The sequence below is a fragment of the Salmo trutta genome, chromosome 25, assembly GCF_901001165.1.
Source record: "Salmo trutta chromosome 25, fSalTru1.1, whole genome shotgun sequence".
Taxonomy (NCBI): Eukaryota; Metazoa; Chordata; class Actinopteri; order Salmoniformes; family Salmonidae; genus Salmo; species Salmo trutta.
Genome location: NC_042981.1, coordinates 22,337,983 through 22,355,764, shown reverse-complemented (window position 1 = coordinate 22,355,764; position 17,782 = coordinate 22,337,983). Strand labels below are relative to the sequence as shown.

At 42.0% G+C, this 17,782-nt stretch overlaps 1 protein-coding gene across 4 annotated transcripts in view; it reads left to right on the top strand.

Annotated features, from left to right (window-relative positions):
- The window catches only part of LOC115162162 (syntaxin-binding protein 6), a 127,631-nt gene that overhangs the window by 97,695 nt on the left and 12,154 nt on the right, over positions 1-17,782 (top strand). For 3 of the 4 annotated variants that reach the window (XM_029713194.1, XM_029713192.1, XM_029713191.1), the window contains 3 exons: positions 3,100-3,230; positions 3,397-3,562; positions 8,986-9,096. In XM_029713194.1, coding sequence (XP_029569054.1) covers positions 3,180-3,230; positions 3,397-3,562; positions 8,986-9,096 — 328 coding nt within the window. In that variant the 5' untranslated portion in view covers positions 3,100-3,179. The remainder of the gene's footprint in view (positions 1-3,099; positions 3,231-3,396; positions 3,563-8,985; positions 9,097-17,782) is intronic. The other variant, XM_029713193.1, reaches the window with a different exon arrangement.

The following is a 17,782-nucleotide window of genomic DNA, read 5'->3' as shown; positions in this document are numbered from 1 at the left end:
CTTTCCACAATATGCACTATATATACAAAAGTGGACACCCCATGAAATTAGTGGATTTCGCCATTTCAGCCACACCCGTTGCTGACAGGTGTATAAAATCGAGCACACAGCCATGCAATCTCCGTAGACAAACATTGGCAGTAGAATTGCCTTACTGAAGAGCTCAGTGACTTTCAATGTGGCACCATCATAGGATGCCACCATTCTAACAAGTCAGTTCGTCAAATATCTGCACTGATAGTGCTGTCCCGGTCAGCTGTAAGTGCTGTTATTGTGAAGTGGAAACGTCTAGGAGCAACAACGGCTAAGCTTGAAGTGGTAGGCCACACAAGCTCACAGAACGGGACCGCCAAGTGATGAAGCGCGTATCATGTAAAAAATCGTCTGTCCTCGGTTGCAACATTCGCTACCGAGTTCCAAACCGCCTCCGGAAGCAATTTCAGCACAAGAACTGTTCGTCGGAAGCTTTATGAAATGGGTTTCCATGGCCGAGCAGACGCACACAAGCCAGAGATCACCATGCGCAAAGTCGGCTGGAGTGGTGTAAAGCTCGCCACCATTGGACTCTTGAGCAGTGGAAAAGCGTTCCCTGGAGTGATGAGTCACGCTTCACCATCTGGCAGTCCAACAGACGAATCTTGGTTTGGCAGATGCCAGGAGAACGCTACCTGCCTCAGTGAATAGTGGCAACTATAAAGTTTGGTGGAGGAGAAATAATGGTCTGGGGCTGCTTTTCATGGTTCGGGCTAGGCCCCTTAGTTCCAGTGAAGTGAAATATTAACGCTACAGCATACAATGACATCCCAGATGATTCTGTGCTTCCAACTTTGTGGCAACAGTTTGGAGAAGGCTCTTTCCCGTTTCAGCATGACAATTCCCCTGTGCACAAAGCGAGGTCCATACAGAAATGGTTTGTCAAGATCAGAAGAACTTAACTGGCCAGCACAGAGCCCTGACCTCAACTCCATCGAACACCTTTGGGATGAATTGGATTGACCTAATCGCCCAACATCATTGCCCGACTTCACTAATGCTTTTGTGACTGAATGGAATAAAGTCCCCTCAGCAATGTTCCAACATTTAGTGGAAAGCCTTCTCAGAGGAGTGGAGGCTGTTATTGCAGCAAAGGGGGGACCAACTCCATATTAATGCCCATTATTTTGGAATGAGATGTTTGATGAGCAGATGTCCACATACCTTTGGCCATGTAGTGTAAGTCTGCCATTTCAGCTTAACTCCAGTACCTTGTCTTTTAGAGCGCTTACTTTCAGCTCCATTTATTTATTCCTCTTCATTTCTGTGTACAGTTTGAGATTGTCCTCTGATCAGCAAGCAGCTCACACTTTTAATTTAGTTTCGGGGCATCAGTGCCAAAGAGTCAGGAGGGCTGGTGGCCTGGTGGTTGGGAGCTTGGGCCGGTGGCAGATAGGTCGCTGGTTTGGATCCCTGTTTTTGACCTTGTGTGAGATCTGTCGATTTGGTTGCTTCTGTGGGTCACTCTTGGTGCGAGTCTGTTAGATAACTGAATGGGATGTAGATGTTGAGCAGCTTCATTGCAAGTAGATTGTATGTTTTAATATTCAGTAATAATGAAAAAAAAAAAAATATGAAAAATAAATAATAATAATAATAATAATAATAATAATAATAGATATATATATAAAGGCACATGACAGGCCGCTTGGAGTTCTTTTTTATATATATATATATATAAAAAAAAGAACTCCAAGCGGCCTGTCATGTGCCTTTACTGAGGAGGTCTGTCCACTCTACCATAAAGGCCTGATAGGTGGAGTGCTGCAGAGATGGTTGTCCTTCTGGAAGGTTCTCCCATCTCCACAGAGGAACTCTGGAGCTCTGTCAGAGTGACAATCGGGTTCTTGGTCACCTTCCTTACCAAGGCCCCTCTCGCCCATTGCTCAGTTTGGCAGGGCGGCCAGCTCTAGGAAGAGTTTGGGTGGTTCCAAACTATTTAAGAATGATGGAGCCCCTGTGTTCTTGGGGACTTTCAGTGATGCAGAAATGTTTTGGTACCCTTCCCCAGATCTGTGCCTCGACACAATCATGTCTCGGACCTCTACGGACAATTCCTTCGACCTCATGGCTTGGTTTTTGTCTGGTGCTTGGGCTTGCAAAAACAACAAAGAAGCACGTTGGCCCTTCCGTAAGATATCTGGCCGCTTGGATCCAGCTATGCACGCATGCAGTGGTCCGGACACATGACGGAACTCTGAGCAGGATGATCTGTAAACACAGAGCTTTGATCCATGGAAAGAGTCACATCTGGAATGTAGGGGGGTGAGGGGAATAGCCCAGGACATTGTGGTGGTGTCCCAGGGCAGGATATGGATACGGGATAGTTGGCCCAGGCCCATACCATGAGTGAGTTCCTCTTTGGCTCAACCACATCTGAGTTGATTTATACTTTCCCTCTTTCTCTAGATAGTCCTTTAAGAGAAGATTATCTACCACAAGGTTTTAGGCATTTTTGATATCCACTTTAATTTAGTCGACATCGGACTGGAAGCAATATATCACTTTATCAAGAAATGATTTTGCTTTTTTTTGGTGCAAATTTCATCTGGCGAAGTGTAAAAGGTGTCATCAATCTATAACCGCAGACGCTGACAAGACCAATTAAGTCAGCTTTTAATTTTCTTGGAGTTACACTGCAGCTTATCATACTGTCAGACACTGTGTGGTTGGGTTAAAGAGGATAGCTCCAATTGGAAGTAAATTAAAGATAAGAGGACATATTTTGACTGGGTAACCTATGATAATGTCAAAGGCCCGGCCACAAGAATGCCCAGTCCACATTAGGCAGGGCATTCTCTCAGGAAAAAAAGCGCTTGTTGTTATATTCTATTACTTTTCCTGATAAGCCTATGCTGTTTTTGGCACAAGCAGCCAATGGCTATTGTTAAGGAACTATAGTCTGTATTCCTGAACACAGCTGCTATGGACTAAACTTGTCACTCAATCTGTCCAAAACGGCACCTTTTTAGGAACATTTGGCATCTAACTTTATTCCATCAACAGCCTACTTTCTCCATTAAATATTACTTTTATCCTAAATATTACATTATTTTCTATCCACAGTGACGAATAAGAAGCCGTCCCATGTGTCCATCACCAAGGTGAAGCAGTTCCAGGGCTCCTTGTCCTTCAGTAAGAGGTCAATGTGGACCATCGACCAGCTGAGACAGGTCAACGGCTGTGACCCCAACAGAGTGAGTTTACAGTACACTGAACTTCTATCTCCAGGGATTCATTTTTCCTGACCACATGACCTGACTGTTTCAGCAGGACATTCCAAATCACCCCCTAGAGACTGGTTCATGCGTGCAGTCTTTTTCTATCTCTCTTTGTTTCTATCATTCTGTCTCTTTTTCCAAGGACTGTCCGGAGTTTGACTTGGCATTCGACAATGCCTTTGACCAGTGGGTGGCTGGTTCGGCCGGCGAGAAGTGCACCTTTATCCAGATCCTCCACCACACCTGCCAGCGCTACAGCTCTCAGAGCAAGCCAGAGTTTGTCAACTGTCAGCCCAAACTGCTGGGAGGTAAGAGACATACAGTGACAAGACACACCATCTCTCTCTCGTGCTGTCTTTCGCTATCTGTATGAAAGTGTCAGAGCTAGTGTTCTCACTCAAAGGTTTGTGGACTGGTTTTTCGACTTCTAAAAAGGAAAACTTGCATTTTAAGGCATCCTACTGGAAAGTACTTCATTCTGTATGTAGAGAATGTTCAGTTCTGATTTATATAACGACACTGAGTAATTATTCCCATTGGCTTTGCAGAATATTCATTTTGAGGATCATTTATCCTGAGACGATGGAAAAGCCAGTCCACTGAGAACTAACCTTTTGTCCCAACGAATAAAAACACACTCCCACATCCTCTAATTACTAAACATAAACACAAGCTTGTTAAAAAAACATACTTCACATTCCTAAGTTAACAATGCAACCAATTCCCTTATGATTTGGCAACCTACACAAGCCATATGTAGTCATTTCTGGGGTGTAGCATGTTAGAGTTACAGGCAGAAGGTACTGGTAGAGATGGAACGTTTCCTCTGTGTTCCAAGGAGTTGTGTAAGACCCTGCTCCTCTTCTTAATCAGCTATTAATCAGCTTAATCAGCTATTGACCCTCTAGCCTCATCTTTCAACAACACTGAGGTTATTTTATTATTCATGGTGGTATTAATGGTAACACATCCTGATCCTCCGAACCCGTGGCCTCTAGCTCTGTGGCCTCTAGCTCTGTGGCCTCTAGCTCTGTGGCCTCCAGCTCTGTGGCCTCCAGCTCCGTGGCCTCCAGCTCCGTGGCCTCTAGCTCCGTGGCCTCTGCCCAATGGTCTCTTGCTCCGTGGACTCTACCTCCGTGGTCTCTACCTCCGTGGTCTCTCCCCGGTGGTCTCTAGCTCCATGTCTCTCCCCAGAGGTCTCTAGCTCCATGGTCTCTCCCCAGTGGTCTCTAGCTCCATGGTCTCTACCCAAACTGTGCTAATATATCCTCCAAACACCAGCTTCGAGGGCATTATCACTTTTATACTTCGGGTTACCAACATACTCAAATAATGATTGACATATTTTCATTAAAAACGTTAATTTGATGAATTTATTCATACTATTTCATCCTTCCACAAGATATTGTCCCGAAACAAATCTAGGGTTGCTACCCAAACTGGCTGGTCGTTCGTTCTACTGGTTCGGTTGCCAGAGACGCGACCCAGTCGTTCGTTCTAAATGTTCCATTGCCATACTGGCTGGCAACATTCTTATCCCTTTCTTGCTAGCTAGCAAACGACGGCTAACCTACAGTCACGTAAAACAGTGCAGAAAGAATAACAACAGTAACGGCATTTGTTTAAGCTGTTTTCTATTGACATTTATTTGTATATATCCATAACAATGAGCTAATGAGGCACAATTTTGCCTGGCATAGAAAATGTGCTCTCTCGTTAGGACACTGTTGTTCAGAGGAGCTAGCCAACAACACAGCTAACACAATCACATCAAACACTGAAGCTGTTAAGACTGCAAACTAGCTGCACTTCATTTCGTTTTACCTTTTTTCAATTGACATTTCTTTGTATATAGCCATAAAAATGATGAATGATTTTGACGGGCTGAGAGAAACTGCCTGCCTCTCTCTCTCTCTCGTCCCGACTCCCCACCCCTACAAGTTCATTACTAGGGGACAGTTGGAGATCGAATTTGAATATTGAAATAATGTTGCAAATGTCAGAGAGACAGACAGCAAGGTTTATACAAATCTCCGCTGTTGAAAACTAAATGTTAGTCTAAAAGAAATGTGAGATAATTTCTAGATGCTTTTTATAGTGGAGATCAAGTTTATAACTTCCCTGGCTGGGCTGATGAGACAGTGGATTGCGCAGTCAAATGGAACAGAGTAAATAGACATTTTAACATCATAGATTTATCCGGTGGTAACTTGTGGATCAGACACCGGCTGGATTGCGCTTTTAACCAATCAGCATTCAGGATTAGACCCACCCGTTGTATAAAATGAATATATACACTGAGTATACAAAACATTATGTTATGCTCGTTCCATAACATAGACGTAGGAGGTGAACCCAGGTGAATGCTATGATCCCTTATTGTTATATACACTTGTGTATCAGTGTAGATAAAGGGGGAGGAGACGGGATAAAGGATTTTTAAGCCTTAAGACATGGATGGTGTAGGTGTGCCATTCCTAAGGGTGAATGGGCAAGACAAAAAATTTAAGTGCCTTTGTACAGGTGAAGATAGTAGGTGCCAGGCGCACCGGTTTGTGTCAAGAACTGCAAGGCTGCTGGGTTTTTCACGTTCAACAGTTTCCCATGTGTATCAAGAATGGTCCACCACCCAAAGGACATCCAGCCAACTTGGCACTGTGGGAAGCATTGGAGTCAACATGGGCCATCAGCCCTGTGGAATGCTTTTGACACTTGTCAAGTCGATTCCCCGACGAATTAAGGTGGTTCTGAGGGCAAAAGGGAAGGGGGGGGGGGGGGGTCGGCTTGCAACACAGTATTAGGAAGGTGTTCCTAATGTTTGGTATACTCAGTGAATGTTTCACCCTTCTGCAACAACACATACAATACCAGTCAAAAGTTTGGACACACCTACTCATTCCAGGGTTTTTCTTTATTTTTACTATTTTCTACATTGTAAAATAATAGTGAAGACATCAAAACTATGAATTAACACATATGGAATCATGTAGTAACTAAAAAAGTGTTAAACTTTTTTGGTTAAATATAAATCAAAATATATTTTATTTGAGATTCTTCAAAGTAGCCACCCTTTGCCTTGATGACAGCTTTGCACACGTTTGGCATTCTCTCAACAAGCTTAAATGATTCTGTATGTGTTTTTTCATAGTGTTCTAAAATGTAGAAAAGAGTCAAAATAAAGAAAAACCCTGGAATGAGTAGGTGTGTCCAAACTTCTGACTGGTACTCTAGGCCTATACATGTGTAGTAAACATCAAACCCTTTACACAAAGCACTCGCAATATTGGTTTCTTATGGAACAGTAGCTCCAGTATTTGGCATCGGTTATTCATTGTTTTAATGTCAACCTGCTCAACTGGTAATTGACTTAAGAGATTAGTTTCACTATCATTATCCGATCCACGACTCTGTTATCAATTGAATACACGTTATATTAGAAACAGGCTTTAGAAAGAAATTGACCTGACATTGCCCTTCCTGCTCAGTCTTCTTACATGAAATTCTCATCTCACATGCCATAATGAGTAGCGTGACTGACAGCCCAGCCAGAGACCTAGTGACAGGAGAGGATGCCCAAGTGCTGCCACCACTGTCCCCTCCAGTTTAAGTCTCACACCAGTGCAAAACAAAAATCATGACGCTGCTCAGGTGTGGGACAATAACTGTGTGGGACGCCTCTCTTCTGACTCACCTACCTGGGGATGACAGAAACCCAACTACAAAGTTCTCAGTTTAGTGGAACAGGACGACAGTCAAGATTCATACACATATGCAGTAATATATTAGAACGTTTGCTATAGGTATAGCTCAACCCTTTAGTGCAACTACAGTATTGTATTGCACAGGACTGTACTGTAGTAAAATCAATTTAGCTACACTGGACTTGTACCTTCCCAGATAACAAGAACATTCCATCAGTCAATGTAACAATGAACAAGGTTCATCCCATTGAACCTGACCTGATTGTCACAAAGAACACAAATCGAGTCAACGGCTCAGAGGCACCATGTTGTCGTTTACACACTACCTTGTTGGGGTTGACATGGTCACTATAATGGTGCTTGTTGTTGAAGGCTTGTAGAAATTACTTGTTGTGACTAAGATGCCTTCGATAACATCTTATTACTACTCAGCTAGAACACACAGGGGCTAATGACCCACTGGAGGATTCTGGGATATTTCCCTTTCTTGCTGATTAGATTTGCCTTTATTAACACTGAACTATGAACAGAACAGAGACACTTACTCTACACTGGATCATCCTGACAGGCAATTATCTATTCTACACAAGATCTCCGCTCAATACCTCGTCCTCTTTGTTAGCCGTGAAAACACAAAGAAATAGCTTGTCACTTTGCCACAGTTTGTATGCGGCAGAGTCGCATGTCTTAGTGAACATGATATTAATTGGCTGGTCTGATTTCCGGGACAGTTGTTGTTATGGGCTGAGAGGAGATTGTAAAGGCTTGATAGGACAGGACAAGGTCGACAGGCTTATTGTGGATTCTGTTAGTTTATGTGGAACCTTGTTCATCCTTTATCTAAGAGACATATTAGACCTGCTGATTCACTCTGGCAGATGTACTTAATCTGAAGAAAGGTCTGGAATCATAATACAGAGGTGGGCTTTAAGAGGGGGGTGCTCTACAGCGCACTCCGTTGCTGTACTTCCCCTTGTGGTAGCGGGATGAACTACATACACCATGGATGTTGAGACAAAAAAGAGCATGAAATAGACCTAATACTGGTTTCTCTTATTCATTGACTGGAAATTGAAACTACAGAGTGCAATTTTACTGCTATTGATTGAATAAAGACAGGCATATTTTTCTCATCAGACTTCCATCACGGTCACGTGTCATTGGTTGTCTCTGTCCTCATCAGTGTTGTGTAGGTGTTTCCCTCAACTTGAGGGAAAAGTTTCCCTCAATTTACGAGGCAGAGGCATTTTAGATCTGTGTAGAGGAGATGTGCAGCCAGGCACTTGTTTAGGGATACTTGATGGGCCGTGTAATAGGGCCTGAAATAAAGCAGCATTGCTGGACTAATTTGGTAATCGCCTCGTTATCAGGCTAGACTGCCAAGCTGCAGCGCGCACTCATCCCCATGATTCTCCCAGGCCTCTTTGCTTCAGTGGCAGATCTTGTTTTGGAATGGTGAGAGGAAGTTTAAAATGTTGCCTGCTTCTTTTATCACTTTTTAAATTCTAGGATGCTAAATGGTAATCTAGTATTTTCTTGCCATTGAACCATTTTGGAAACTGTCATGCAAATGCCTACTGTCAGGATGGCACTTCAAGCAGACATCTTTGCTCCATTGTAAACTGTTGTGAGATATCTTATGGGATACAGAACTAATACATTATGCAGTCAAATTAACCTCAAGTGAAACTTGTTAGAATATTGGCTACCTTTTCATCAAGTTAATGACAAACAAAGCTTAATTTCTATTTAAACTGTCTCCTAACTTCCCTAATCAATTCCAGTTACCCTAAATTTAAATATGTATATATATTTTTTTAAATACCTTTTGTTAGAATGAAACCCTTTCAATAACATAACAAGTACATACATTCGTTAACCAAAGTGAACCAAAATGACCATATTACAACAAACTGTACTGTGGATTAACAAGTAATATCCAAAATTTGGTCATCTCTTGGGTCCAACATAAAATAACAAAAGCAAACAAACCAAAATTGAGACATTCCTTTTCCATTTTCTTGTCACAGACGATGAAACTGTAGATTCAGTCGTTTTCCGTTGCAAGGTCTTTTTGAACAGAATGAGGAAAGAAGTTGTTATAAACAGTCGACGGCAAGGTCGGCATCTACTTTTACAAGGTAAGCACAGAAAAAAATGATATATTCAACTAAAATGATATATACTTTTACTAACAAGGCAGTTAAGTCCCTCAATCTGAAATCTGACAAGGACAGTAACATTTGGGTTGGGACGGTCATGGCATTGCATGCATCATCACATTTGCAGACTTATGTAAAATACTGCTATCCCGAATGTGATGAGAAATTGGATAATTTAGGCTAATACTATAATTTAATCACTGTTAGCAAAAGGACTTCAATGCAGCACGTAATGGAGTAGGCTAGGCTATATCATATACATTTCTTTTCCTTTTTTGCAAGGGAAAAATGTGGCCTTTTATCAACACATTGCATTGAATTTTACTACACTTTATATGAATGGAGAGATTAGCAGAATCTTTTTTAATATGACTTTCAAGTGGCATTGACCCAATAATAAAGACATTGAATATGCACACTCAGTCAGGATATGGCCGATGCTCCACTGGTGCCAATAAGATAGGGTACGTTTTTTTTATTTTGACAACTAAAAGACAGTCTTTTCATTGTCTTCTCTTTACAGCAATAGCCATTTGCTTTCTAAACTATGTTTTCCTGTGATTGTATTTTGAAATATTGCGAAATGCCTCTTTCACAACTCAACAATCATCTATTTGCTGTGCTCACTGCCCAAATTGTGCGCCTATCCGACAGGCCCAGTGCAGTCAAAAACTACGTTTCTATGTTTTATATATACATTTCCACGCTAGGTTGGAATAATACTAGAGGTTGGAATAATACTGTGAACTTGTGAAAATTATGACGAGGGCCTTTTAGTGTAAGAGCTGTTTGAAAAGACTGCCTGAAATTTCTGCCTGTTTTGGTGGGATGGAGTTTTGGCCTGCCTGGTAACATCATTAGGTGGTAAATGAGTTCCAAACCTTTGCCAATAACAGATATATTTTTTTCATTTTCAGACAGTTCTAACGATGTTTTTGCTTGAGAAATTGCTCTTCGCTAAGAAGCTATCTTTGTTTCTTCATTTTAATTGAAAACAGCCACAGCAAGGTGCTTAGTGCCTCCAGAAAGTATTCATACACCTTGACTTTTTCCACATATTGTTGTTACAGCCTGAATTTAATATTGATTAAATTAAAATGTTGTGTCACTGGCCTACACACAATACCCCATAATGTCAAACTGTATTTTTTTGTTTATTAAATGAAAGCTGAAATGTCTTGAGTCAATAAGTATTCAACCCCTTTGTTATGGCAAGACTAAATACATTGAGGAGTAAACATTTGATTAACAAGTCACATAAGTTGCATGGACTCACTCTGTGTGCAATAATGAGTCTAACATGATTTTTTTAATGACTGCCTCATCGCTGTACCACACATATACAATTATCTGTAAGGTCCCTCAGTCGAGCAGTACATTTCTCGAGCAGTACATTTCAAACACAGATTCAACCACAAAGACCAAGGAGCTTTTCCAATGCCTCGCAAAGAGGGGCACCTATTGGTAGATGTGTAAAAAAGAATAATAAAAAAACGGACATTGAACATCCCTTTGAGAACGGTGAAGTTATTAATTACACTTTGGATGGTGTATCAATACACCCAGTTACTACAAAGATACAGGCGTCCTTCCTAACTACGTTTCCAGAGAGGAAGGAAAACTCTTTAGGATTTCACCATGAGGCCAATTGTGACTTTAAAACAGTTAGTTTAATGGCTGTGATAGGAGAAAAATGAGGATGGATCAGCAACATTGTAGTTACTCCACAATACTAACCTAAATGACAGAGTGAAAAGAAGGAAGGCTGTACAGAATATATATATATATATATATTCAAAACATACACTAAAGTAAAACTGAAAAAAAATGTTGGGCTAAGAAATAAACTTTATGTTCTGAATACAGTGAGGGGGGAAAAAGTATTTGATCCCCTGCTGATTTTGTACGTTTGCCCACTGACAAAGAAATGATCAGGCTATAATTTTAATGGTAGGTTGTGAGAGACAGAATAACAACAGAAGAATCCAGAAAAGCGCATGTCAAAAATGTTATAAATTGATTTGCATTTTAATGAGGGAAATAAGTATTTAACCCCCTCTCAATCAGAAAGATTTCTGGCTCCCAGGTGTCTTTTATACAGGTAACAAGCTGAGATTAGGAGCACACTCTTAAAGGGAGTGCTCCTAATCTCAGTTTGTTACCTGTATAAAAGACACCTGTCCACAGAAGCAATCAATCAGATTCCAAACTCTCCACCATGGCCAAGACCAAAGAGCTCTCCAAGGATGTCAGGGACAAGATTGTAGACCTACACAAGGCTGGAATGGGCTACAAGACCATCGCCAAGCAGCTTGGGGAGAAGATGACAACAGTTGGTGCGATTATTCGCAAATGGAAGAAACACAAAAGAACTCGGCCTGGGGCTCCATGCAAGATCTCACCTCGTGGAGATGCAATGATCATGAGAACGGTGAGGAATCAGCCCAGAAATACACGGGAGGATCTTGCCAATGATCTCAAGGCAGCTGGGACCATAGTCACCAAGAAAACAATTGGTAACACACTACGCTGTGAAGGACTGAAATCCTGCAGCGCCCGCAAGGTCCCCCTGCTCAAGAAAGCACATATACCTGCCCGTCTGAAGTTTGCCAATGAACATCTGAATGATTCAGAGGACAACTGGGTGAAAGTGTTCTGGTCAGATGAGACCAAAATGGAGCTCTTTGGCATCAACTCAACTCGCCGTGTTTGGAGGAGGAGGAATGCTGCCTATGACCCAAGAACACCATCCCCACCGTCAAACATGGAGGTGGAAACATTATGCTTTGGGGGTGTTTTTCTGCTAAGGGGACAGGACAACTTCACCGCATCAAAGGGACGATGGACGGGGCCATGTACCGTCAAATCTTGGGTGAGAACCTCCTTCCCTCTGCCAGGGCATTGAAAATGGGTCGTGGATGGGTATTCCAGCATGACAATGACCCGAAACACACGGCCAAGGCAACAAAGGAGTGGCTCAAGAAGAAGCACATTAAGGTCCTGGAGTGGCCTAGCCAGTCTCCAGACCTTAATCCCATAGAAAGTCTGTGGAGGGAGCTGAAGGTTCGAGTTGCCAAACATCAGCCTCGAACCTTAATGACTTGGAGAAGATCTGCAAAGAGGAGTGGGACAAAATCCCTCCTGAGATGTGGCCAACTACAAGAAATGTCTGACCTCTGTGATTGCCAACAAGGGTTTTGCCACCAAGTACTAAGTCATGTTTTGCAGAGGGGTCAAATACTTATTTCCCTCATTAAAATACAAATCATTTTATAACATTTTTGACATTAGTTTTTCTGGATTTTTTTGTTATTCTGTCTCTCACTGTTCAAATAAACCTACCATTAAAATTATAGACTGATCATTTCTTTGTCAGTGGGCAAACGTACAAAATCAGCAGGGGATCAAATACTTTTTTCCCTCACTGTACAAATCTTTGTTTTGAGCAAACACATCACTGAGTACCACTCTTCATTTTTTCAAGCATGGTGTTGACTGCATCATGTTATGGGTACAGTATGCTTGTCATCGGCAAGGACTAGGGAGGGTTTTTTGGGGGGATAAAAATAAACGGAAAATAGCTAAACACAGGCAAAGTCCTAGAGGAAAACCTGGTTCACTCCTCTTTGCAACAGACACAAATTCACCTTTCAGCAGGACAATAACCTAGAACACAAGGCCAAGTATACACTGGACCTGCTTGCCAAGACAACATTGAATGTTCCTGGGTGGCCTAGTTACAGTTTTGACTTAAATCGGTTTGAAAATATATGGCAAGAATTGAAAATGGCTATCTAGTAACGATCAATAACCAACTTGACAGAGCTTGACAAATGTTTTAAAGAATAATGTGCAAATATAATCCTGGTGCACAAAGCTCTTAGAGATGTACCCAGAAAGACTCACAGCTGTAATCACTGCCAAAGATGATTCTAACATGTATTGACTCAGGGTTGTGAATATTTATCCAAATTAGATTTCTGTATTTCATTTTTAATACATTTATAAAAATGTCTAAAAGCAAGTTTTCACTTTGTCATTATGGTGTATTGTATGTAGATGGGTGAGAGAAAAATATGTATATACTGTAACACAACAACATGTGGAATAAGTCAAGGGTATGAATACTTTCTGAAGGCACTGTCGTTGTTACCCCAAAATGATTTCATTTTGAGATAAAAACAGCTGCATTGGACCTTAAAAACAATCCACAGCTCATGTTTTTTTTAAATAAGCTAATGATCCTCTGATCCTCCAAATCTTGCTTTCTGGTGTAGTAGCCTATTTTGAATGATTTTATGTATTTCTGTATAGACAGGAGTAGGCTAATTAACTATATAATTTTTGCAATTGAGTTCAGTTTACTAGCCTAATGGATGTGCCGCATATGGACTCTTGCTGTTGAATAATTCATGAATTGTCAGACACACACTATCTTTTTAAGAGCCATTTATTTATTTAACATAAAGCAATACAAATGTGCATTGTATTGAAGAAAGTCCAGGCTACTAAAGTGCCATATGCTAGCACTTCTACAATAAATTACTACTAACAGCAGCAACATCAATAGGTAAGAGCACATATTAACAGTAGATCTATTGGCCTATAATAAAACAAAAATCATTAAATATAGATATTATTTTATTGCAAACGGCGACGGCCGGATAAAATGCAATCTATGCATCATCTTCTACCTCCAGCTCCAGTTTTTGTGCCAGTAAGGTGAGCTTATTGACTTTGTCCAGCTTGAGGCATGAGTGGACAGGGATAACAATGTTCCCTGCAGTGCTGAACATTCGTTCTAATGCGGGGCTCATGTATCTGTGTGCCAGCTTCCACATCAAACGATAGCAAGTCTAGTTGTCTCGCCACCAGGTCAGGGATTATCCTTTGGGTCAGGCTGTTCCTGTAGGTAGCGAGTCAGTTTGGTGTCTACAAAGACTGTGAGGGCTACATAGGCAGTGGTTTGGGCCCTTCGGTTCTGGAGGAGATCCCTCTAAATTCCTTTTCTTGGCATCGTTCGAGTCATCATCTCCCCCAGTCCCAGTAGCACCACCACCCCTGCCTCCGCCCCCCCCCCCCCCCCCCCGCCACCATCTCTTTTAGGAGTCCTTCTCTCATCTCATTCAAATCATCCCCTTCACCTCTGTATCTTGGGTCGAAGAGAGAAGACATGGACAGAAGTTATTTTATTGTCAGTAGGCTGTACATGTCCTCGAGGACACTGGACATCATCTTTTGGAGGCTTTGTGTTAGGTCGGTGTCTTTGGTGAGGTCGGGCTTCAGCAGATCTCCCGTCAGTAACTGGAGCACAGGCTTCACTGACGAGACGGTGACGTAACTCTCACCAGAGAGAACATCAGTCAAGTCAGCCACAGGTTTCAATGCTGCTTGGACGGATGACAAGACGTCTTGTCCTGCCATGAGGTGATTATGTTTACGATCCAAGACCAGGATTCGTTCGATGGCTGTTGCTCGCTCCTAACCGACTTGCCAAAACTATAGTTTGTTAACAAGACATTTGTGGAGTGGTTGAAAAACGAGCTTTAATGACTCCAGCATAAGTGTATGTAAACTTCCGACTTCAACTGTACCTTCTCCCCAGTAACTCTGTCAAATGTACATATTATTCTGCCTGTAAGTGCTTGCCATTTATCAGTGTCCCGATTTTGTATTTTGTTACTCGAGCAAGACTTGTGCCACCCTGAGTTGCCGCTGACCAAATGTGGATGGCGTGGCAGTAGCAGCAGCTGTGGTGGCTAACCCAAGTTTGGCATAGGCTGCAGGGTGGTTAATCCTCATGCGGTTCCAAGGATTTGTGGTGCTGGAATTATTAGTAGGAATTGTTTTTGCACATATTCTGTAAACAGGCTGGTCCAAGTCATCTGGTTCTCCATCGTTGTTAGGTTTGAAACCAAAATGTGCCCAAATGTTTTACACCTCACTCCTCCGATCTACTGTAACAATGATAAGGCCAGAGGTGAAGGTCAGAGGCTACCCACCCACCCCACCCTGTAGGCTATAGGATCGATAGGTACTATAGGTACCCCCGGTCCCAATTTCTTTCCTATCCGCACCCCACCCCCGCATATAGGGGATTTGTTGATTATGTTGCATCAAAAGATAGTTGGAAAGACGAGGAGATGTATACAGTTAGCAAAACAATAACATATAATCAATAGTTAACACTCCCGCTATGGGTAAAGTATATCTACATTAAAATAAAGTTAATAATTTTATTTTATTCAAAACAAATGTTTTTTATACAGTTTTGATGGTTATTTCATTTTCATGACGGTCTTCATCCAAGACCGCCAATGTCACGATTATCCAGTTACTGTTACAGCCCTAAGTACAGTCACAAAATTACCATGAATTTCTATATTCACCTCAATACCAATTAATGCTCAAATTCCTCTTGAACTAATATTAACAAGGCAATTATGAACAGGGTTATGGTTTTTCAGTATAATATGCAACCCTCAATCAATCAATCAGTAGTTGTTAAAAGTGCTTATACAGATGCTCAGCCTAAAACCCCAAAGAGCAAGCAATGCAGACGTGAATGCATAGTGGCTAGGAAAAACTCCCAAGAAATGCATGAAGCTAGGAAGAAACCTAAAAAGGAACTTGGCTCTGAGGTGTGGCCAATCCTCTTCTGGCTGTGTCGGGTGGAGATTATTAGAATACATGGTCATTAAGGCCAGATTGTTCTACACTGACATTTATCGCCTCTTTAAACTTTCATGTGGGCAATTTGCTCAATTAGACAGACAGTGTCTCTATGGTACATTGAGGCAGAATGTTCCATGTTTGTTTCCATTAGCATCCCCAGTTCCTGACTGCTGCATCCCTATCAGCAGAGCAGTGACGAAACGAAAGGGCAACCGCCCTACTAGCTACTGTAGCAAGGTTAAATTCCCTCCTCCATGCTGATAATGTCAGAAGAATCTTCCCTGTTTTTCCTAATTACTTTAACTTCAGGGTCGAACGAGGATTAACACAGTATTAAGAGCAGCGGGCAGCTCAGGTTAGAAGTTAATGTCAGGATTTGCATTTGAATTAAATGGCAGATACGTGAAGGAGGAGTTGGGAATATCCGATTTGATTTGTCTCCTAACCTGTATAGGAGGGCATAGTATGGCGGTTGGTTTCCCTGCTGCCAGCTGGGGGTTTTGGTGGGCACAGCGGTAGCGGTGTGTGCCAGTGTGATACCATCCTGTTGGGTGGTGACACTTAAGTTCATCCTGTGTTGGTTACCCCAGTCTATGTTGATCTTTCTTCTCTCTCCTATTTTTTCATTCTACTAAATGTATTGGGAATTCATGGTATTTAACAAACTCTAAAGTACTTTCTTAGGAGAGTGTGGTCTATGCGCAGGCTGCTCGAGATTATTGGATTGACAGTTCTGTCCTCCTAGTGATGGGCGTTATTTCCGCTTCAGAAGCGGCATTCCTTTACAGACAAGAAAAATGCCTATTCAGTGGCGCTTTGAAACTATCACCAGAGAAGGTTTCCTTACAGACAAACAAACATGCCATAGCTGAGGCACTTTCAAGGGTATATGACTGTGGTAGATATACTGTACAGTGCATTCGGAAAGTATTCAGACCTCTTTTTCCAAATGTTATGTTAGACTTATTCTAAAATGGATTAAATTCATTTTTTTCCTGATCGATATGCACACAATACCCCATAATGACAAAGTGAAAACAGGTTTTTAGAAAATGTTTGCAAATGTATTACAAATAAAAAACAGATTACTTATTTACACAAGTTTCCAGACACTTTGCTATGAGACTTGAAATGAGCTCAGGTGCATCCTGTTGCCATTGATCATCCTTGATGTTTCTACAACTTGATTGGAGTCCACCTGTGGTAAATTCAATTGATTGGACATGATTTGGAAAGGCGCACACCTGCCTATAGAAGGTCCCACAGTTGAGCAAAAATCAAACCAGGAGGTCGAAGGAATTGTTTGTAGAGCTCCGAGACAGGATTTTGTAGAGGCACAGATCTGGGGAAGGGTACCAAAACATTTCTGCAGCATTGAAGGTCTCCAAGAACAAATTGGCCTCCCTCATTCTTAAATGGAAGAAGTTTGGAACCACCAAGACTTTTCCTAGAGCTGGCCGCCCAGCCAAACTGAGCAATCGGGGGAGAAGGGCCTTGGTCAGGGAGCTGACCAAGAACCCGATGGTCACTCTGACAGAGCTCTAGAGTTCCTCTGTGGAGATGGGAGAACCTTCCAGAAGGACAACCATCTCTGTAGCACTCCACCAATCAGACCTTTATGGTAGAGTGGCCAGACATAAGCCACTCTGTAAAAGGCACATGACAGGCTGCATGGAGTTTGCCAAAAGACACCTAAAGACTCTCAGACCATGAGAAACAAGATTCTCTGATCTGATGAAACCAAGTCTAAACTCTTTGGCCTGAATGCCAATCGTCACAACTGGAGGAAACCAGGCACCACTCATTACCTGGCAAAATACCATCCCTATGGTGAAGAATGGTGGTGGCAGCATCTTGCTGTGGGGATGTTTTTCAGCGGCAGGGACTGGGAGACTAGTCAGGATTGAGGGAAAGATGAACGGAACAAAGTACAGAGATCCTTGATGAAAACCTGCTCCAGAGTACTCAGGACCTCAGACTGGGGTGAAGG